This window comes from Octopus sinensis, linkage group LG16, assembly GCF_006345805.1.
Source record: "Octopus sinensis linkage group LG16, ASM634580v1, whole genome shotgun sequence".
Taxonomy (NCBI): Eukaryota; Metazoa; Mollusca; class Cephalopoda; order Octopoda; family Octopodidae; genus Octopus; species Octopus sinensis.
The window spans coordinates 43,277,744-43,302,180 of record NC_043012.1 but is presented as its reverse complement, the minus strand read 5'-3'; the positions used below and the strand labels follow the sequence as shown (position 1 = coordinate 43,302,180).

Genomic DNA, 24,437 nt, shown 5'->3' with positions numbered 1-24,437 from the left:
TTATTATTATTGAGTGAGAGACCAGTGCATACCATCAAAGTAACACTGGAGTAAAATATACGAAGCCCAGTATAACCGTCATGACTACTCGTCTGATAAGGGTGCACCAGGCATATCCATCACAGCCATATGTGCACGACATATGATCCCATATCAAAATTAACAGCGCATGACCTTGCAGATAGGACCCATCGAGTAGCCCATCCCGCTCAAAAGGTCCCTGAATAAGGGTTGTTTAAGGATGTTGAACAAAACACCCATGTTTCCAAAGATGATTTATCGAAACCCCAAAGAGTTCCTCTCAACACATGGCTATGATGCACCCCACTACTTCTGCTCGTGATCACAGATACACATATCGTCAGCCACTAAGGGACATGCTCAACTGGTTAAGGTCAAACAACTGACAAGCAAATCTGTGGTATTGAGCAAAATATTTGCTGTAGCCCATCTTTTATACCAAGACAAAACAATGTACATGATAACACTTCCAATTAGTTAAGATCAGAAGCCATGAGAGGCACTGCCTGGTACTGCACCAGGACAATTATTATTATTATTATTATTATTCTATGTTTGACTTTTGCTTTATATTTGTACAAGTTGGCTCCAAGTCTCACCTAGAGACCTCAAGAGACAACAGGTCGGAAATTCACGTTGTTGATATGCCTAGTGTGCCATATATTTGGGGGGTTTTTGTGTTGTACTAGTGAATGCCCCAAAAAATACGAAAATTATGTTTGTTTTAAACCTTGAGATTGCATAGAAAGTATTTTGCGTAGGATATGAGCAGTTCCCATGAGCACTATCTTTTGAATTTCTGCCATTTTGGGGTTTCCTGGTATCTGAGTTAGGTAGCAATCAGCCCCTTTTGCTATTATTCCCAGGGCACCTATGACTACAGGTATTGTTTTAGTTTTCAGGTTCCACATTTTGCTGATTTCTATTTCAAGATCTTTATATTTGCTCAGTTTTTGGTAGGTCTTGACAGATACGTTTATATCGATTGGAACAGTCATATCAATGAGGAGGCATGTTCTTTGTCTGAAGTCTTTCAATATGATGTCTGGCCTATTTGCATCTATCTTTCTGTCAGTTTGAATGGTGAAGTTCCAGAGGAGTGAGATGTGGTGATTTTCAAGCACTGGAGGTGGTTTGTGTTCCCACCAGTTTTTTCATGGGGCAAATCCAGGTTTTTGCAAATTAGCCAGCGAATATATTGTGCAGCTCTATCATGCCTGTTGAGATACTCTGTAGGCGCTAGAAGACTGCACTTGGAGACAACATAATCAATGGTTTCATTTTGTTGTTGACATACACGACATGTTGGGCTACTGCCGTTCTTTAATATGTTGGCATGGTAGTTTCTTGTTGGTAGGCATTGATCTTGAGCTGCTATGATAAACCCTTCTGTTTCAGATTTTAAGCCAGAGGCCATTAGCCATTGATGGGTCAGGGCTTTGTCAACATCGGCATTATACGCTCTCTTTGGGTATTTGCCATAGAGAGGTTTTTCTTGCCATTTATCATTCAGAATATCTAAGGCCGCAGTTTTAGCACGGGTTTTCATGCGCTTAGATTTTTCTGTGCTTGTTTCTTGTATGTCTTTCTCTGATTCCGAAATTTGTTGCATTCGGAATTCACTTAGATATTCCTTTGCTTGTTTTGTTACTGAGTATGATGCTTTCTTGTTTTCATGTTTTGAGACAAGTTTTAACATCCAGTCCTCAGAGTTTTTCAGGTAGGTGTCTAGGCCAATTATGGCAATCTTCATTGTAAATGCCAGTTGTAAAAGTCCACAGCCTCCCTCTTTTCTTGGCAGATAAAGTCGTTCTGTATCTGCCTTAGGGTGGTGCATTCTATGCATTGTCAATAGTTTTCGTATTTTTCTGTCAAGATTACATATTTCAGTAATTGACCAGTTAACGATATTGAAACTGTAAATCCCAACTGGTATGACTAAAGTATTGATCGCTTCGATCCTGTTTCTCGCATTCAGCTCTGTCTTGAGTATTGCTCTTACTCTGCGAGAACATTCTCTTCTGATCATTTCCTTCATCACTGAATGCCTTATTGCGTCCCCTTCAATTACCCCTAGGTACTTGTAGCTCTCCGCTGGGTCTAACTCTTTTATGACATTCTGCTGGTCAAGGTTAACGTTAGATGTTTCTGTCATTTTTTCTTTTGATAAAGGTAGCTTTTTCAAATTTATCGAGGCCAAATTGCATTCTGATGTCATCACTGAATTGTTTAACAATCGCTAGTAAGCCCTTGAGTTGTTGGTCATTTTTTGCAAAAAGCTTTAAATTATCCATGTAAATGAGAGGATTTATATTTTTATCAAACATTTTACATCCGTACTGCGCGTCATTGAGCAATTTTGAGAGAAGTATTAAGGTTAAACAAAAGAGGAGTGGTGATAGTGAGTCACCCTCGAAAATCCCACATGAAATTTTTACATCACCAGCATTTAGGGATTCATTGTCACTGTTCAAAGTTAGTGTGGTTCTCCATGGTCTCATACTTACAGACAAAATGTTTCGCAGAGAAAGCGCTAAATACATTTCCATTATTATTATTATCATCATCATTATTATTATCATCATCATCATCATTATTATTATTATTATTATTATTATTTATATTATTATTATTGTTATTATTATTATTATTATTCAGTAGTTTTATTTTTATAGCGTGCTTTCACTTCACTACCGAGCGCAGCTCTGTGTGCCTTGGGTATGTGCTGTGATTTGTTGTGATGCTCTGATGGTTATTGTATGGAAAGTGTTCTGCGTAGGATGTGTGCAGTGCCTAGTAGTGCAATTTTCTGTATGTTATATGTGTTTGTAAGTCCTGGTGTTTTTGTTATGTATTTGTCTGAATATTTTTTTATCATGCCTAATGCACCTACTATGATAGGAATTGTTTCTGTTTTCAGATTCCACATTCTAGTTACCTCTATTTCCAGGTCTTTGTATTTTGAGAGTTTCTCCATTTCTTTTAGAGACACGTTGTCATCAGCCGGTATTGATACATCAATTAGAAAGCATTTTTTTTCTTCATGGTCTCTGACAACTATATCTGGTCTGTTGGCCTTAATTTCTCTATCTGTGTGTATCGGCATATCCCAGAGTATGGTTGCTTTCTCGTTTTCTGTGACCTTTTCTGGTGTGTGCCTATACCATCTTTTTTCTGTTGTTATTCCATAATGTTGGCATAGCTTCCAATGTATGTAGGTTCCAACTCTGTCATGTCTGTGAATATATTCCTTCTTAGCCAGGACTGGGCAGCTAGAGATAATATGATTTATTGTTTCTTGTCCATCTCCACATATTCTGCAGTTACTTGTAATATTTCTTTTCATTACATGTTTTTGGTAATTTCTGGTGGGGAGGCTTTGGTCTTGTGCTGCAATTAAAAATCCCTCTGTTTCTGCTTTGAGTCCTGAGCTTCTCAACCATTGCTGGGATTTTTCTTTGTCTATTTCTTTTGCGTTTAGTTTAGTCCAGTATTTACCATGAAGGGGCTTTTCTTGCCATCGTTTTATCATGGTTCGTTGCTGTTCTATTTTTAGTTTGGATTTCATTTGTTTTATAGCTTTTGTTGTTTCTTCATCTTCTTCTTCTTCTTCTTTGTGTTTATTAGGTGGTATGATTTCTTGTTTGTATTTGTCAGCTTCCTTAAATACTGAGAACAGTTTTTTGTTTTGCTCGTGTTTTGCCGCTATCTGGATCAGTTTTCCTTCCTTCTGAAGTAGATATTTTTGCAGTCCTATGGTGGTTATTTTATAGTAGTTTTCCAGCTGTATAAGGCCTCTACCACCTTCTATACGTTGTATATATAGTCTTTCTATGTCAGATTTTGGGTGATGCATCCTAGATCCTGTCATTATTTTTCTTGTTTTCCTATCTATTTTGGTCAGTTCATTTCGTGTCCAGTTAAGGATATTGTAGCTGTAACTTATAACTGGCACAGCTAAAGTGTTGATACCTATTATCTTGTTTTTAGCATTGAGCTCTGTGTTTAGTATTGATCTAACTCGTCTATAATATTCTTTTTTTATTTTCTCTTTCATGTATATGTGTTGTGTCTTATCTAGTTCATGGATTCCTAAATATTTGTAAGTTTGGCTTTGGTCTAATTCTTTTATTTCATTGGTTTTATCTAGTGTGATGTTGTTACTCTTAACTAGTTTTCCTCTTTTCAGGGTTACTTTGGCGCATTTTTCTAATCCAAATTTCATATCTATTTCTTTGGTAAATCCATGAACTGTCTTTAATAGTGTTTCCAGCTGTTTGTCATTTGCAGCGTATAGTTTTAGGTCATCCATATATAAAAGGTGGCTGATCGTTTTGCCGTAATATTTATATCCGCATCCAGTTCTATTTAGCATATCAGATAGAGGTGACAGTGCCAAGCAGAAAAGGAGTGGAGAGAGCGTGTCTCCCTGGAATATTCCTCTTCTAATGGGGATGTCTTTGGTTTTCATGAGACACTCTTTTGTTTGGAGGTGTAGGACTGTTTGCCATTTATTCATAGAGTGCTCTATGAATTTTATGATTGTTGGTGCTACTTTGTTAATGGCTAGTGTTTCGAGGATCCATGTGTGGGGGATGTTATCAAACGCCTTTTTGTAGTCAATCCAGGCCATACTGAGGCCTTTCTTCTTTCTGTGGCTGTCTTCAGTTATGGATTTATTAATCATTAGTTGATCTTTACAGCCATATGAGCCTTTGCGGCATCCTTTCTGCTCTTCTGGGAACAGTTTGTTTTCGTCCAGGTGCTTGTTCAGCCTTTGTGATATCACTGCAGTAAATGCCTTGAACATAGTAGGGAGGCAGGTTTTTCTGTTTCATTTGATTTGGGAATTAAGATGGTTTTCCCCTTCGTGAGCCATTCAGGCATTGTCTCTGGCTCTGCTAGTACGTTGTTAAAGTTTTCAGCCAGCTTTTTGTGCATTCCTGTTAGATATTTCAACCAGAAGTTGGGGATCTTGTCATGCCCAGGTGCCTTCCAGTTGCTTAGTCTTTGCAGTGCCTGGGTGACCTCTTCAGTTGTTATGTGGGTCCAAAGTTGTTCAGATGCCGAGTTTGTTATTTTGATACTCCTTTTTTTTTGGTGGTTCATTCGCCGACCATATTTCTCCCCAGAATTCTTCCAGTTCTTCTGCCGTTGGTGCTGCAGTGACTTCTATTTTATTTTTGCCCAGTTCTTGGTAGAACTTTTTGGGGTCGGGGTTGAACTTTTTGTTTTCTTCAAAGAAGCGTTGGCGTTTCTTGTACCGGCGGATCCTTTGTGCTTTAGCAAGGATATCTTGCTTCAGCTTTTCTTTTATTTCAGGCAAATCTTTCTCTGTGATGTTATATTTGCGGAGTATTTTTGTTCTCTTTTTGTTGCTCAGTAGCGTTGATTGTTTGCTGATTTCATTAAGAATCGACAGGTCTTTTCTAATTTTTTTTTATTTTGCTTTGGATGTTATTTATCCACAGGGTTTGTTTGGGTGGTGGTACTCCTGTTTGGGCGGGTTTGGGTGAGTATCCAGCTTCTTTTGTGGCTGCAGTGGCTGCTGCGTATATTAGGTTATTTAGCTCAGTGATATCACTTTTTTTTTTATTCAGTGGCTATCAGTTCAGTGACGGCTAGGTTTATGCCGTTTATAATAGGTGTTGTTATTTCGTTTATTTTGATTCTTGGGAGGTATGGTCGGTGCTCCATTTTGAGCTCTGTGGTTTTCAGTTCTTTGATTATTTTATTTTTTATATTATCATGATCATTAGGCTCCCCTTCGTTGTTTACATCGTGTTTGTTGGGAATGTTGCGTTTGTCTTCGTGTTTTACAGTTTCAGTGTTTATATTATTGGGCATTGTTGTGTGGCTTCTATCTACATTTTCCTGGTGTATGTTTTCTTTTAGGTGTTCTATTTCTATTTCTGATATTTTTTTGTGTTGAGAATGTATCTTCGTACGTTAGCTAATTTATTAGGGTTCATTGCTGTATCCAAGTCTATATCTCTATTATTTTCCTTCCATATTTTATATGTATGTGTTGTTGTATTTTCATTTTTTGGTAGAGTACTGCTGTGAAGTATGCGTGTAAGATAGAAATGTATTCCTCACGTGTCCATTTACGTCTTTTGGGTTTTATTTGCGGGACATGAGGTACAACGTCCGGCCCATTATTTTGACGGTCGTCATTTTCGTAGGGTACCGGTCCGTTTATTTCTGTTGTCACATTATTTCGCACGTGTAGTTTTTCGTACATTTTTTGTTGTAAGTTTAATGTACGTACCGCTCGATTGTTATTCTTGGGTTGAATAGTATCGGTGGCATTTAATTTCTTCGTAGTTCCTTTGTACATGGTGTTTGGGGTCGGGGATGATCGTGATGTTCCACGCATGTTTACATGTGTTGTGTTAGAGGTGGAGATGATATCGAGTCAAAATACATCATTTCGTTTCGAAAATAGTAATAAATTTCAATTAGTATTACTTACTCGGATACAGTCCAATTCTTTGTTAGTAAAACTTTGGCTCCATAGGATGTCCTTGTTTTCGATGTTTGTGGATAGATTTCGGAGCTCTGAATTTTCCTTCTTACATCTTAAACGTCCCCCGGTGTTCTCCTCTTAAACGTCCCCCGGTGTTATTATTATTATTATTATTATTATTATTATCATTATTATTATTATTATTATTATTATTATTATTATTATTATTATTATTATTATTATTATTATTGTACACTCAACAGATTAGACTGTCGGAAAAAGAAAAGAATCCTAACATCGGGCTACAACAAGTAGCCTTAGATGCCAAGAACCTTCTTATTGGGTTACAGCAAGTAAACTTAGATGCCAAGAACCCTCCTAAGTATCTTAGCTGTCCCTAATAACACTGTCTTCCGTAGCTGCACTAAACTGGGTTTTATGCCTATTTCCTCAATCCATCTGTTGAGATATTTACCGATAGTTCCCAATGCACCTATAACTACTAGAATATTTTTTACCCGTACTTTCCATAGTCTCTGTAATTCAATGGCTAGATGCTGGTACTTTGCTACTTTTTTCATACTTCTCATATTAATTTTTTCATCATTTGAGTCTGTAAAATCAATTATCTGGCACTTTCTAATCTCTTTACTACCCCCAAGTCAGGCCTTCTAACTTCTATTACTCTGTCAGTCTGAATGTTAAAGTCCCACAACATCTTACCTTTTAGTACTTTACTAGGTTCATGTTCATACCATTTATCAGCGTGTTCAAATCCTAGCTTTCTACATAACTCCCTGTGGATTACTCTCCCTAGATTGTCATGTCTTTTCTTGTATTCTTTCTGTGCCAGCCAGCTACATTCACTTACTATATGAGTAACATTTTCCTCTTTCGATTTGCATAATCTAGACTGGAAATCTACTTGGTTTTTGTCTTCAATGCTTAATTTTATGCAGCTACTAGGCGTAGGAGTGGCTGTGTGGTAGGTAGCTTGCATGCGAACCTTGGGCATGTGTCTTCTAATATAGCCTCGGGCTGGCCAAAGCCTTGTGAGTGAATTTGGTAGACGGAAACTAAAAGAAGCCCGTCATATATATGTATATATATATACGTGTGTATGTGTGTGAGTGTGTGTGTGTGTGCGTGTGTGTGTGTGTGTGTGTGTGTGTGTGTGTGTGTGTGTGTGTGTGTGTGTGTGTGTGTGTTTGTACCATCACCTTCATTGGTTCACAGACATTTGTATACTTCGGATTGGTCTAGGCTTCGAATATTATCAAGTTCTGTGTTTTCTGACTTTATGAACTTCTCTACCTTGAAAGTAGCCTTTTGTACATTTATCAAGTCCAAATTCCATACCTATATCAGAGCTGAATTATTTGACAATATTCAGGAACCCTTCTAGTTCTTTGTCGAGAGTAGATAATTAATTTTCTGTTCAAATATATTACACCCTCTCTTAGCATTATCCAGTTGGTTGGATAAAGGGAACAGAGCGAGGCGGAATAGTAATGGCGATAATGAGTTACCTTGATCGATACCACAGGCGATATTGATGTCTGGTGAGGTGGCATATCCTTGTGTGTGGTTTAAAATGACGTTGGTTCTCCACAAATTCATGATTACTTTTTAAAAGTCAGAATTGTTGGAGCTATCTTGTAAATTTCCAGGGCTTTGATGATCCATGCCTGGGAAACACTATCAAAGCCTTCTTGTAATCTATCCAAGCGGTGCTAAGGTTTCTGCGTTTGGACTTGCAATTTTCAATGACCATTTTATCAATCATTAATTGGCTCTTATATCCTTATGAACTCCTTTTATATCCCTTTCGGTCCACTGGGAATAAGTTTCTATTGTCCAAGAATTCATATGCCCTATTCGCTATTATAAATGTTAATAGTGTATGGTGGTGAGGCATGTTAGGGGTCGGTATTTTTGTGGGGTTAGTAGTTTCTTCTGTTTTTGGTAAGAGATATGTAATCCCTTCTGTAACTCTCTTTGGAGCTTTCGCAGGGTTGGACATGACTTCATCGAGTGCTACGGCTAAATTGTGGTGAGTGCTTATTAAAGAGTTTAGCCAAGAATTTGAAATCTTATCTATACTTGGGGATTTCCATTTCTTTGACTTGGCGAGCGCAGTTTTCACTTCTTCAGTTGTTATATCCTACCGTTCTTGATATTTGAGGTGGGCATTGGCCTCTTCTATGTCCCTAACTCAAAATGCATTCTGATTAATCTCCTTTGGATTACTCCAAATGTTTTTTCCAAAAATTGTCAGTTTACTGCTGCGGAGGTGTTTTCAAAATAATGGTATTTTGCCCAGTTCCCTGAAGAATTTTTTGTATTCTCCTGGGATAATATGTTTTGCCTATGGAATGCTGAGCGTTTTTTTTTTTGTTTTTTTCTTTGCATCTTGCCAGTCTTGGTTTTTAATTGCAGTTTTTGTCTGAGGATTTTAATCTGTGTATCTTTTGTATTAGTTTATTGGATTTATTAGTTTCCCTTTTGCTTGCTTCACGTAGAAAAAGATATATTTGCTCTTAATTGGATTATTTGCTGGTTTATCCTTTCCATCCATGCAGGCTGTTTGTGTACATTGCACTTTTTTGTCTATCTCTAATTTTAATACCGCATTTCTGAGTTGCAACATAAGCAGCTGAGTAAAGGAGTTGATCAATCACTCCGAGGGCATTTTCTCTACTATTCCCAAGTTGTATCAGCTCTCCAAGTGCTTAATCAACTTCTTTGATTACTTTTCTGTTCTTATTAATATTAATAATTTTGAGAAGTGGGGATCTTTCGTGGAAAGGTTGATGTAGTTGTATTAGATATTGTTCTAGTATTACATCAAACAGTTCATTGCTGACGTGATCATTTATAGCGTTTTTAGTATCAACTGACGGTCCCACTTCATAGGGCTCTGTGTACTCAGTTTGCTGGTTTGAGTTAGTGATTTCAGAGATTTTGCCTGTGGGTGTAAGTGAGTGGATGTTACACTGACTTTTGACTGATCTGCCAACTTTGTCAATTTCACTATCAGTTAGTCTTTTATTTTTTAGGGTATCGCGTCTGACAGCTCCTAGTTTATTATTGTACAGCCTGCTATGCAAGATTTTGCACCTCCAGATAGTGTAGGTCTCTTTTTGTTTGGTTGATGTTTCTGGGTTTAATGTTGAATAATACTGAGCATGCATAACTTCGATTTATTCCTCCTTAGTCCATTTCTGTCTTGCATTTCTATTTCTTTGAAATAGATTTGGTAGTTGATCCTGAGCATCAGTTTTGGGAATATCCCTGGTTTGATTTGCTACAGGTTCTTGAGGAGGCTGGTCCTGACTTAAAGACTTTTCCAGCTCAGTGTCAGAACCTAAGGTCACTGATGAACGCGTGCTTCAAACGACACGGGTTCTAGGGAGTATTTCCATGGTTGGTATCCAGGAATTTGCTATAAGCGCACAGGATTAACCAATTGTCTGGTTCCTTGAGTAAAGTTCAAAGGTCAGAAGCATCATCATTTTCCAAAGTGGGGAGGATTTTATTTTGAGAAGTTTTAAATTAAATCATGTCATGACTTGCTGCTGGCTTATCTCAGGGCATGGTTCCTTTTTTTATTTTCAGTGACTTTTTCTGGGGTGTGCCTATACATCTTTTTTTCTGTTGTTATTCCATAATGTTGGCATAGCTTCCAGTGAATATAGGTCCAACTCTGTCGCGTCTGTAAATATATTCCTTCTTAGCCAGAACTGGGCAGCCAGAGACAATATGATTTATTGTTTATTCTCCCTCCCCTCATATTATTATTATTATTATTATTATTATTATTATTATTATTATTATTATTATTATTATCATCACCATCATCATCATCATCATCATCTTCATCCTTATTATTATCATTATTATCATTATCATTATCATCATAATCTATTATTATTCAGTAGTCTTATTTTTATCACGTTCTTTCACTGCTCTGTGTGCCTTTTACTGTATTGAAAGTGTTTTACGTAGGATGCGTGCGGAGCCTAGTAGTGCTATTTTCTGAATGTTATATATACTTGTAATCCCTGTTTGTTTTATGTTTTGTCTGAATGCTTTTTTATCATACCTAATGCGCCTACTATAATAGGAATTGCTTCTATTTTTAGGCTCCACAATTGAGTTTCTTGCAAGTTTCTCCCCTTGTTTTAAAGAAACATTGTCATTTGTTGGTATTGAAACATCGATTAGAAAGCATTTTTGTTTCTGTGATCCCAGGCAACTATATCTGGCCCATTGGCCTTAATTTCTCTATCTGTGTGTATTGGGTTATCCCAGAGTATGATTGCTTTCTCATTTTCTGTGACTTTTTGCTGCTTTCATGTTTGCACACAAGTCGCAGCATCCAGTCTTCTGTACTAGATAAATACTTGTTCATTGCTATTGTGGAGGTCTTATAGCACAGTTTTACCTGCATCATTCCTCTTCCCCTATCACTTCTAGGTAGGTACAGACGATCAACATATATTGGACTACTGGAAGAGTCAGGGTGTTAGTGGCTTCGATACGATTTTTAGAATTGAATTCAGTTTTCAGTATGAGTCTTATTCTCCGGTAATATTCTTCCCATGTTTTATTTCCTTCATAGTAGCATGTTGTATGCCATCTCCTTCGTTTATCACCAGGTATTTGTAATTTTCCTGTGGGTCAAGCTCCTTGATGGTAATGTCGGTATCTAATTTGAAAGAGGCTATTTGCCTGAGCTTGCCTCTTACAAAAGTTGCTTTAGCACACTTATCAAGGCCAAAGTCCATCCCGATATCAATGCTGAATTCTCCAGCCCTACTAACTCTTCGCTATTTCTAACAAACAGCTTCAGATCGTTATTATCATCATTATTGACTGGCAGAGCAGTACATGCCATCAAAGTGACACTGGGGTAAAATATACGAAGCCGGATAAGGGTACTCGTCGGATAAGGGTACACCAGGCACATCCATTACAACCATATGTGCACGACATGGTGATCTCATATCAAAATTAACAGCGCATGACATTGTAAATGGAACCCAGTTAGAATTTCCTTCACGTCAAGTAGCCCATCCCCCTCAAAAGGTCCCTGAATAAGGGTTGTTTAAGGATGTTGAACAAAACACCCATGTTTCCAGTGGTAAATTATCCAAACCCCAAACAATTTCTCTCAACACATCGTTATGATGCTCCCCACTACTTCTGCCCGTGATCACAGATGCACATATCGTCAGCCACTAAGGGACATGCTCAACTGGTAAAGATGAAACAACTGACAAGCAAATCTGTGGTCTTGAACAGAATATTTGCTGTAGCCCATCTTTTATACCAAGACAAAACAATGTACATGATAACACTTCCAATCAGTTCAGATAAGAAGCCATGAAAGCCACTGCTTGGTGTTGCATCAGGGCATTCATTATTATTATTATCATTGTCATCATCATCATTATTATTATTATTATTATTATTATTATTATTATTATTATTATTATTATTATTATTATCATCATTATTATTATTATGATCATTATTATTATTATCATCTTGTTTCAATTCCATTTCCATTTCTTGCCGAGTGTCTTCTTGACACCTAGAGCAGAGAAATGCACTATATACATTGGTAGGCCATTAAAATGAACACCCCAGATTGTTCATTTACAAAGTCATGTGATAGAGAAAAAGAGGAAGAAAGAGAAAGATAAAAAGGAAAAAAATAAAAACGTAACCACAAAATAAAGGGGGAAAAGGGAAAGAAAATTCACAACGACAATGCTCTTAATACGTGTGGCGTGCCAAGTGCTCCTACAATTACTGGTACTCTAACAGTCTTGAGATGCCACTTCTTTTCGATTTCGATTAGAAAATCTTTATATTTTCTGAGCTCTCAAATTCTTTTGCCGAGATATTATGATCGCATGATATGCTCATGTCAATCAATAAACAGACTTTATTGTTTTGGTCTTTCACAATATCTGGCTTATTTTCTTCGATAGACCAGTCTGTACTTACTGGAAAGTCTCAAAGAATCGTTACATTTTCTCCTTCAGTTACAGCCTCAGGGTGGTGTTTGTACCATTTGTCAGCAGTTTTGATTTTATAATACCGACACATTATCCAATGTAGATATTGGCCAACTCTGTCGTGTCTTGTTTTGTACTCTACAGGTGCTAAAATCTTACACTCAGAGGTTAGGTTTCAGTCCCATCGTTGCAGTATTGGCACTTTGGATCTACACTATTTTTCATCACATTGGCTTGATAGTTTCGGGTCAATGAGTTCTGATCTTGAGCAGCCAAGATAAAGCCTTCACTCTCTGCCTTTAGCCCTGAATTCTGTAGCCACTGATGGTTGTGTTTCTGGTCTCCATCAGCTTGCTATGGGCCACATATTTGCCATGCAGAGGTTTATGTTCCCACCTATCAACCAATTGTTCAAGCGCATTTTGCTTTGCTATTGAATTCACCTTCTTTGCAACTACAATTGCCGCATTTCCATCATGCTGTTCAACCTGGGTATTATGCATAAACTCACTTGAAAATATTGGCTTTCCTTCATAACAGAATGAAGCTCCTTATGTCTTTCGTAGTTTTCAGCGAGCTTTAACATCCAGTCGTTATTATTATTATTATTATTATTATTATTATTATTATTATTATTATTATTATTATTATTATTATTATTTATTGTCTTTGCACAGCTTCTAACACTGAAGATGTACTACGGTACCAGTGAACTAAGGTAACACCCCTTATTTTTCGAGCACCATCCGGCGTATTTGAGCGGTTCCAAGCAGTGCTGTTTTAACCCACCTATTTTCAGTTTCATTAATATTCGTGTGCTTGTACAGTGCGTTATCTTTGCAATCTTCCATATTACCTAACCTTCTTACTTCCAATAATAGTGGTTCTGTGGCATGTTTTACATACCATGCTATATTGTTTTCTTTTGCTCTAATGCTGTGTTTGCATCCAATCAGTTCTTTTCCTCCTCTTTTTCTTGGTACATACAGTTTGTCTGTGTCAGCAACTTCCTTGTCTTTCTGTCTAAGCTGTTCAGTTCGTCTACTGTCCATGCGATTACCCCTGCTCCATATCTAAGTAGTGAAACCGCCCAGGTGTTGATAGCTTCAATCTTATTCCGTCCGTTTAATTTCGATCTAAGTATCAGTCTCATTGTCATTTCTTTCTCCATCAATTTTTCCATTTCCAATATCCCCAAGTACTTATAGCCCGTCTCTTCTATCTGCTTCATAACCTCCCCCGACCGTATCGCTAGCCCGCCCATATATTTGATTCTACCTCCTTCAAGACTAACACACCACACTTTTTCAGTCCGAATTCCATTCTGATACCAGCACTGAAAGTGTACACCATATCAAGGAGGGAAGTGACTTGGGATTCATCTTTACCATAAAGTTTGAGGTCATCCATGAATAATAAGTAGTTGACTTTTTGTTAGCGGCTTTTGAATACATACCCAGTTTTTGCTTTCCTCAGAATCAGTGTAAGTGGTATCATGCACAGTACATAGATCAGTTGGGACAGGTAGTCTCCTTGGAAGATGCTTCTCCTGATTTCTATTGCCCCTAAACTTCTTCCTTATGCTGTCAGTTCCGTCCTACATTTCGTCATACTTTTTCCAAGCAATCGCTCAACATTCGATGCAATATCAAATAGCTTCATATATTCCATAATCCAAGAATGTGGGATCATATCGTACGCCTTACGATAATCGATCCGTGACATAGCTAAGTTAGCTTTCCTCCTCTTGTAGTCTCTAAGTACAGTTTTGTCTACCAGGAGTTGAGTTTTGGTACCTCTGCACTTACGCTTGCAATCCTTCTGCTCATATTTTTCCAGATGTCCGTACATTGACTCTGCTACTATTCCAGTCAATAATTTCCATATAAGTGGAAAGCAGGATATCGGCCTGTAATTGTCTACCATATTGCCTTTTTCGTTGTTTTTCAAGCAAAGTACTGTCCTAGCCATTGTCAACCACTCTGGTGTTACGTGGTCGGCATTTAACATGGTGTTGGGTTGTGCAAATATTCGTGCATGACATTCACCAAATCTTTTGATCCAGTAGCTTTGAACTCCATCTAGTCCCGGGGTCTTCCAGTTGCCCATTATTTTTTACTGATTTCCTTCACTTCCCTAACTGAAATTACTAGTTCTACCTGTTTTGGATAGACTGCTTGTTTCCGTTCTTGCAACCATTCAGCATTCTTCTTGTGTTCCTTGTCTTTGCTCTAGATGTCACTCCAAAATTTTTGACTTTCAATGTTATCTGGTAGCAACTTTTCATCTGTACTCTCTCTGCCTATTTCTTTGTAGAATCTCTTCTGGTCTACTATGAATAACCTATTTTGCTGGCATCCCTTCATTCTTTGGTTGTATCTTACTACCTTCGCTTTCTTTGCAACGAGGTGTTGTTTCAGTTACTCCATTACCACTTTCAGGCCTTTTCTCTCAATATCATACTCCCTGTTCAGTATCCTGTATTTTTGTTCGCTTTTAAGCTCCCTTCTCTTTTTGGTCTAATACAGAAATGTCCTTCGGGAGTATATCTAACCCTGGCTGTATTCTTCTTTTCCACCATGGATCTTTTCTTTTTTCACTTCCATTATATTTCTTTTTCTTGACAACAACACCCACATTTTTTGCTACAACAATGCTTGCTGCCCTGATCAAATTGTTTGTCTCTGTGGTGCTTTCTGTTCTGATGTATTTCAGAATTTCATTCACATTTTTCGTTTCTTGGTTCAATTTCCACCGAATAACCGTTTTAAGGTTGCAAATAATGTCGATATCGTTCTCCTGAAGCCTTGCCTTTATTCTATCGTAGATTGTCTTATGCTGTCATGTCACCATTGGTTTTATTGTCTTCTTTCAAGCTATCTATATGTCTCGCATCGAGCCAGCTATCACTGTTCCTTTCCCGTGGTTTATTAGAAATTTCACCTGTGTTTTCTGCTATGAGATAACGTTTATCGGTAGGAACTGTAGTTTCATCGTTTCCTCTGCTGCTGTTTTCCAACACCCGTTTTCTGATAGCATCGAGCTCTACTTCTGTGAACCAACAATTTTTCTATTGCTCTAGCTTGACCGCATAATCTCTGTTCCGTGAGTTGAAACAATCCTCTCCACTCCCCACCCCATTGATCATACTTACGTTGTCGGTATCCCCTAAGATGAACACTATTGTCGTCTACGGGCTTAACTTGTTTGTTCCATCTATACCGTTTGTGCTGGACCCTTGCTTGATAACGACAGGCTGGAGTCGGACCAGTATCTCTGAGCCTGCTGCGTGTAACACTGTCACCTTTCAAAGTTTTTAGTTCGTTACCACCGTTGTTCACATTATTTTGTTTTTTCATTGCCCTCATGAGAGGTAACGATTATCAGGTTGCGCAGTTACCAGTAATTTTATTGTGACACCATCACTAGATGTATCATCAATCAGGACATAGGGAGATTCCAACCGCTTCCTTTCATTATTATTATTATCATCACTGATATTACTATTTTCATTTTTTTACTATTTGACATTGTTAATATTTCCTCTGATCGGAGATGGGTTTTAACTAAATTATCATCATTATCATTATTACCATTATCACCACCATTATCATCATTAATATTATTTCCATTTATTATTAAAAGGTATTATTGAATATTGATTAGTTTCAACTGTTGTCCTGTACTTGAGATAATCATAAATATGTGAGGGTTTAAGGGAATAGTAGGAGCAAGAGAAACAGATTGGTGAATAGATTAAATTCCATTGATCTGTAAATAGATTCACAGATGGTGAAGAGATCAGCAATGGGCATTCCTGTACGATACAAAGACACCATTGGGGTCAAATATGTTTACTAATACTAGCGGTCAATGAGAGCGCTGGCCTTGACCTTGAAAAGAACCAATTCACCTTGTTCTATTTTTAATTACTGATAGAAAAAATAATAATATTTTTATACACTGACGTTCGCCTCGTTGAATTTTTGAATTTCTGAACTTTTTCAAAGAAAAAATTCAGAAATTATTATTATTATTATTATTATTGTTGTTGTTGTTGTTGTTGTTGTTGTTGTTATCATCATCATCATCGTTGTTGTTGTTGTTGTTGTTGTTATTTTTTTTCCCAACATTTGGTAGTTTCTGACAGATTTCCCCCTGCTGCGTGTGTGTGCAGTATTGTGTGATATTTATTTGTTGCTGAATGAGTGCAAACAATTCCTGGTATTGTATTGCGTCAGTTTATTTTGTTATGGGGTCTGGCGGTATTCTTTTGTTGTTTTGTGTGTTGTATGTGTAATGCGAGATGTGTTCTGTTTGGTATCCAATCTGTTGGATATTTGCTATATAGAGTGAGTCGTGTGTTTGTGGATTCTTTTGTTTTGGGTTATACTATTGAATTGATAGCGCCTTGCGTAGGATGTGGGCTGTTACTAACAGGGCTATTTTGTATGTAGTGTTGAGGATTCAGATAAAGCATCTAGGCTTTTGCTCATATTTTTTATCATATCCAATGCTCCAGTTAACTCTAGCATTGTCTTCACCTTTATGCTCCGCAACTTGATCTTCGAGATCTTTGACAATTTCTCCACTTCTTTTTGGGCAATATTTTGGTCAGAAAGGGCTACAATGTCTATCAGTAAATAGGTGATTCTTTTCCAATCCTTGATTGTCTGGGTAATTAGCTTTTATTTCTTTGTCAGTTTGAACAAGCATATCCCAGATGATTGTTGTCTGGTCTTTGTCATCACCTAGTTTGGCATATGTTTTACACCACTTGTCAGTTTTTATGCTGTATTATTGGCTTATTATGCAGTGGCTATAACTACTTACTCAGTCATGTTTGTATATATATTCAGTTTTTGCAAGGGCTGGACACACATACACACATATATATATACATATACATATATACGACGGGCTTCTTTCAGTTTCCGTCTACCAAATCCACTCACAAGACTTTGGTCGGACCGAGGCTATAGTAGATGGCACTTACCCAAGGTGCCACGCAGTGGGACTGAACCCGGAACCATGTGGTTGGTAAGCAAGCTACTTACCACAAAGCCACTCCTGCGCCTGGGAGATTTTAATGAGATATGGCAAATTTTAATGACTTGTGGTTCATTTTTAGTAAAATACTGGTTTTCTAGTTTGCTATTGCATGGTTTATATATTTTAGCAGTGTTGGAGCTTTGTGGAGAGAGTCTATTTCGGTTTTAGGCACTTTTTCCTCTCGTTATTATTGTTATTATTATTATTAATATCATCCTCATTACCATCATTGTTATCACTACTAAAAATAATTCGACTCATGCTGTTTTACTTGCCCTTTTTCATACCTGAACTTAAATCTAATTGTGGTCGACACTAGTTTTCTTTTTATTGTTGCTAGAATACCTAAAAGTCGATTTAATCGGTTGCGTCAGCTACCAAAATGGATGATCATGTACAAAGGATGCATTGCAATCTACCTTTCCTAAATCTACCTTTCCTAAATTATTTCTTTAAGTTTAATCATAAATGTATGAGAGACACAAATTAACTTTCTCCAACCTAAAAATATCGAGATAGTATGCTTACACGCAGAACAATTATTACCATTTGGTTAATGAGATTCACACTTACTGTAGAGAGTATGTCCTCATACTTTTTCTTTGATCAAAGATTGCAAAATCTTCCTGTATATAAAGTTGGTAAAGAGGTGTGAGGAATCTGAGTTTGTTCCATTGATTATAAATGTCCTTTCTAAAAAAAATATTTGCTGTATTGACAAATTTATCTTTATTTCAGTTCGACTTCATGACGGTGTGATGCTACCTGACTATGCAAGCGGCTGGGTAGAAGTTTACGACAAGTTCTATTGGCATGCAGCATGCGCAGATTTTAAAGGCAGCTTTAATTCAAAGGCCGTACAAGTAGCTTGCAGTGAGCTTGGCTACAAATATGGCTTGCAACTCCCTATTGATTCAAATAGATCGTTTTACATGTCCAACTTTTTAGAAAAAGTACATTGTGAAGGAAACGAAACATCTGTTGACAACTGCAATTTGACATTTGGTAGTGTTACGAATTGTGACGTGAATTTTGCCGGATGTGTCCGGTATTATGAATGTCGAGATGATGTCTTCATTGGTTGTTCTAATACCAAAGAGGTAATGGGTACGTATACTATCGACACACATCTATAATCGGCGACTGAATCAATTACTTTTGCTTTTATATATGTTTCTTCTTTTTTACTTCTTTGAGTTCGTCTAATAAAAGAGCTGATACGAATAAGAAACCTTGGAATTTAGATAAAAGTAAAGAGTTTCGGTTGCATTTCTCCTTCGTCAACTTCCCATTCAAAATCGTTTAATAGTGTATTTTTCGATAAAATTCGGAACTCAATATTAAATATTTTCGCGTTGTATTTTTAATGTTTTCACCTTCTCACTAGAGATAAGAAATTATTCCCTTTGAAAGCAGTTTACTCCGTGAAAAAACTGTTTGGAATAGCATACTCTGTCACTGCACAAAATTTTTAAGAGAGTTTCAAATATTGCAATTCTCTCCTTCCCTTTCTCCATCTCTCTCTCTCTCTCTCTCTCTCTCTCTCTCTCCTCTCTCTCTCTCTCTCTCTCTCTCTCTCTTTCCCTTTCTGTCCCTTAATGCCAATCTTTACGGACGCTTCCTGCATGAAATACAAAATACAATCAAATTAAACATTACTAATTGCAATTAGCATTATTAAATTTGCCTTTATTTCTATGTCATTTAGATTACAAGATATTTCTTGCAAACGAAACCTTCGGAGAATTAATTTTGCAACAATATGGCCTCAACGCTAGCGTTTGCTCAGCCAATTGGACATCATATGAGCCTAAAGTTATTTGTCGAGAACTGGGATTTAGCGATGGCGTGCTACTTGGTCCACAAGATACGTTCAACCGAACTTTCCTAAATATAACTAGGAAAGAAAGATTTAGGTGCAACGGGGAAGAACTGAAACTTAAAGATTGTGAAACATACAAGGAAGATGTTTGTAGAATGCCTTACTCTCACACATTAATCCTCTGTCATAAAAAAAATGGCAAGTATATACCAATAAATGCTTACATATGTATTTCTATTTATATGTACGTGTAATGTTTATAATGTTGCTGTTGGACAATTATATGCCGTAAATCAACCATTAATATGTGATAAAAACTTTATCATTTTCCAGGCTGATTTAATATAATTCCGTTATAATAACTTTGGCACAAGCCCTGCAATTTTAGGGGGAATGGGCAAGTCGATTATATTGACTCCAGTACATGACTGGTACTTTATGTTATGGTCATCGAAAAGAACAGAGACAAAGTTGACTTCGGCGGGATTTGAGCTAGGAGGAATTCTACTAATCTGACACGCAAATGACTTTACCCGCTCGCCACTTTAGATTAGTTTTACATAATACCAGTAATTCATCCTCAATATTCTTTTATTCTTTTACTTGTTTCAGTCATTTGATTGCGACCATGCTGGAACACCGCCTTAAAGGGTTTTAGTCGAAGAAATCGACCCTAGGACTTATTATTTGTAAGCCTAGTACTTACTCTCTCGGTTCTTTTGCCGAACTGCTAAGTTACAAGGATGTAAACACACCAACATCGGTTGTCAAGCGAGAGTGGTGGTTGGGACAAACACAGGCACAAAGACACACACATAAAGATATACATATATATACTTGGAATTTATAAAAAACAAAAGACGAAGACAGGTGTATAAGCAACAAACAGCTGTATTAGTATAACGCTCGGGAAGGTGAGAAAAAAGTCTTTTACGTCTCGAGCCTACGCTCTTCAAAAGAAAGGAGCTCGAGAAAATAAACAGAGAATAAAAAAAAAGCTTTAGTGGCTAGCAGTCGATCATGGCGATAGGCTTCTTACAGTTTCTGTCAACCATATCCACTCACAAGGCTTTGGTCGGCCCGAGGTTATACTAGAAGACACTTGCCCAAAGTGTCACGCAGTTGGACTGAACCCAGAACCATGTGGTTGGTAAGCAGGCTACTTACCACACAGCCACGCCTCCGTTTATTTAATGTTAACAATATCCAATTAAACTAATTGTGTTACACAATTGGCTCTTGTCAATACAACGTATTAGCACTTAAGAAGAGTGGGAAATAATAAATTAAACAAAACAAAGCGTCTCTGACATGGTTTGAGCTCACATATTATCAGCCATGATATCGAATCTACTTTACAACTCGTCAAATTGGACATTTTTGAACTATATTAAGGAAACATTTTTCAAACATATCTTAAAACATGAGTAACATTTTTGTTTAACAATGAGATGATTGCTAAATATTTAGCTATGATGGTATTGTTTGTGTATGGTGTGTGCTTCTGGATTTAAAATATCGCTCAAAATATTTTAAATGTACGAAAATGCTATAAAAGCTAAATATAAGTCAAATATTTATGTTTTTAAACCATTCCTTTTTCTCAACATTTTTGATGGTCTTCATTGATCTTTCTTGTGGCTAATAACTGCACCTCCTCATTTTGTCATAAACTACAAGCAAAATGTTTATTCTTCTTTCAGGACATTTCATTTCAATACAGAATACAATCCCTCTAATTTTTTTTCTAGAAATTGCTAAGTATTTTTACCTATAATTTTACATGTTATGTTGCATCATGGACTTGCCTTTGGGTCTTTATATGAAGAGTAAGTTTCCAGAAATACCCACATGATGACCCACTATGTTACACGTCATTACCACCAGACCTACATTATGTACTTTTCTTTAAATATATATAAAGATCGGATGTGTCTTGGTAAAGATCGAAACGATTCTTTAACAAACAGGTAATTTTTAGTAAGGTCGACATGAAAACGCTAAAAAATCATGTGCTACACATTCTAGACATTCTCTGTACACCAGATAGTAGTCTTACAAGAATTGCACTAACAGACACGTTCTAGTCTGTTTTCTCTATTGCAGCTACAATGGCCTCTTTTCTTCAGAGCTGGCTAGACTTAAATGCCCTCAGGCACCTGCCGTTTACTGGCTCGCCTCTCTCAACAACCTTGTTGAGTAAATAACAAACCAGAATCTGCTACGTAAATGGCTATTAGACTTGAAGGAGTGATTTTTTTATTTTTGCCTTCTAACGAAAAATGTGTCTATTCTTTTATTAAACATTTGTTTTCTATTTCACTAGACTTGAATATAAGACTTCATGGAGGAGGGAGAAATTATGGTCGCATAGAAATATTATATAATGGTAAATGGGGAACGATATGCAACACAACTTGGACGCATATTAACTCAATGGTCATCTGTAAGCAATTAGGATTTGTAGATGGTACACCTTTTGTGTCTGGTTCATTAAGTCCACTCCCTGCAATAAAAGAAACTCCAGTTTATATGGAAAAGATTTGGTGCCGACAGGAAGACACTCATATCTGGTCTTGTCCAAACAATGGGTGGAAAAGAGTCGACTCAAAATGTTTAGATCATTCTCGAGATGCTGCCGTTTATTGCTTTTTTGCAGGTAAGTATTGAAGTAAATGCTAAATTATTACATCTGTATGAGGATATCAAGTGCATATTTAGGTCTTTAAATGTTTTTCTGTAATCGAATATTCAAATTAACTTGATCAATTATACTTTAGGCTAGATATTATCAATGCACATAGGACTTGACAAAAAGTTAATCTCATATGTTTTTAGGGTTTTTTTTTTTTTAAACATAGGAGGTGTCGAATGTCAAAGAGATACCGAGAAAGGATTTGAATTATAAATGTGTTTCCGACTTAGAGCTTCAACGCTTGAAGTACCAACTTTACTAACAGAGATTAAACTCTTTGTCACAAAGGAAGCAGTTAATAAAAGGAATAAATCCACGATCTGCATTCGATCCTTTTTCTCAATTATCCAAACACACACAGAAATCCATACATACATACACACAAATACGTACATACACAAGCTTATGGATACAGATAAAAATATACACTCATACAGATAAAAATATACAACGCATATATAAGCACTTTTGGAGCTAGAAGTTTTTGTCAAAAAGTGGTAATATTTCTGTTCCTACGTAGATCATCTAGAAATAATTGTGTCTTCGTATATATCTTTCTATATACAGGATCGCTCCATCTTTAAAATGTCTTATGATTACACATAAATTGCATTATACCAAAAATATTTACCGGAATAATATGTATTCTATATTGATATAATTCCTTCTAATTCAGTTCGCTTGCATCCAAACGAGACATATGGTGAATTGTTGCTCCATAGTGGAAACGATGGTTTTCTCCCAGTATGTGATCCAGATTTTAATGAATTCAAAGCTCATCTTGCATGTAAAGATCTCGGTTATTTCTTCGGTATGCAAATTCTCCGAGCGCCGCCAACTTCTGAAGAACACCTGCAAATTTCAAAACTTACCTGCAACCCACATTCAACTTTTTCTATTCAGCAATGTGAAAAGAAATCTCACGTGATATCATGCCCCCATGCACAGGCATTTGTTGTGTGCTCAGCATCAATGTCTACAGGTAACGCATGTTTTATTTATCAAAATGAATATGATTTACATATTCTCTAGCTATCTTTGTATTAAGATTATATTTGCATAGTGTTTTTTTTACAGGTATAATGAAGACAAGAGTCTTCATTACCTAATAGCTATGAAAAACATCTGTATATTCTAATTGTTTATACAAAAATGCTTATAACTATTATTACATGATATTTCTTTTTTTTTATTTTAGTTCCTCGAATGAATATAAAAAATGGAAATTATGGAGAAGTTCTATTTCAATATTTTGACCATTGGGGTTACATTTGTACGGATGACTTTGATGATAAAGAAGCCCAAGTTGTCTGCAAAAATGCCGGTTATCGAGGTGGTTTTTCTTTTAAACATAACCATATGGGCTCAAATGAGGATCTTTACTGGCTCAGCAATCTTCAGTGCTCTGGAAGCGAAACTATTTTAAGCGACTGCCCGGGCGCGCAATTGGGTAATGTCTCTGTTTGTACACACAACAAACGAGCAGCAGTTTTTTGCTCGAATGGTTAGTCCCTTATTCTTCTTTATTTAATGTTCAGTGATTGTGTATATGCCTAGTTGAAATTACTTCACTTTCAAGAATGTAAAAGCGATATATTTCATTTTCTGAATACATTCATGCATACATAAATCCACTTTGAAGGGTATGCGTTTGCAATCCAGAAACAGGAAATATCAGTCAAATACCTGATGCACAAAAGGGATAAAGACGCAGAAAAAGCAGCAAACTGTGACAACCGATGAAGGCTTTCTGAAGTTGACACAAAGATAACACCCATATCATAAGCAGTTGTCCAAAAATATCATCACGGTATTATCTACCGATGAGACATGATGTTGTAGCTAAGATTCTGTATAATTAGATCCGCCGTAAAAATAACCCTGAAGCCAAAGAAATAATAATCCACAGTATAGTAGAAGCTATAGCCACTCATAATAAGGAGTATTAGAGGAATATCCCAGTGGAAACCTCAATAAAATGTAAACATAATAGACCTGATATAGTGACTTGGGATGGAGAAACTGTGCTATGAGGCCCAGGTGTGTGTGTGTGTGTGTGTGTATTTGTGTGTCGCTGTGTGTCCCCCACCATCGGTTGACAACAGATGTAGGTGTGTTTATGTTTACGTCCCCATAACCTTGTGGTTCGGCGAAAGGGGCCGATAGAATAAGTACTAGGCTTACAAAGAATAAGTCCTGGGGTCAATTTCTTCGACTAAAGGCGGTGCTCCAGCATGTCCTCGGTCAAATGGCTGAAACAAGTAAAAGAATAAAAGAAATACCAATTTACAATATATTACGCCCACTTAGTCCATTTAAATACAGAGCTAAATTTCTAAATAGCTTTAT

At 36.8% G+C, this 24,437-nt stretch overlaps 1 protein-coding gene across 1 annotated transcript in view; it reads left to right on the top strand.

Annotated features, from left to right (window-relative positions):
- Positions 1-24,437, top strand: part of LOC115220349 (deleted in malignant brain tumors 1 protein-like) — a 213,857-nt gene that overhangs the window by 132,706 nt on the left and 56,714 nt on the right. The window contains exons 11-15 of the mRNA XM_029790455.2: positions 18,310-18,678; positions 19,280-19,591; positions 21,720-22,052; positions 22,765-23,070; positions 23,287-23,592. Coding sequence (XP_029646315.1) covers positions 18,310-18,678; positions 19,280-19,591; positions 21,720-22,052; positions 22,765-23,070; positions 23,287-23,592 — 1,626 coding nt within the window. The remainder of the gene's footprint in view (positions 1-18,309; positions 18,679-19,279; positions 19,592-21,719; positions 22,053-22,764; positions 23,071-23,286; positions 23,593-24,437) is intronic.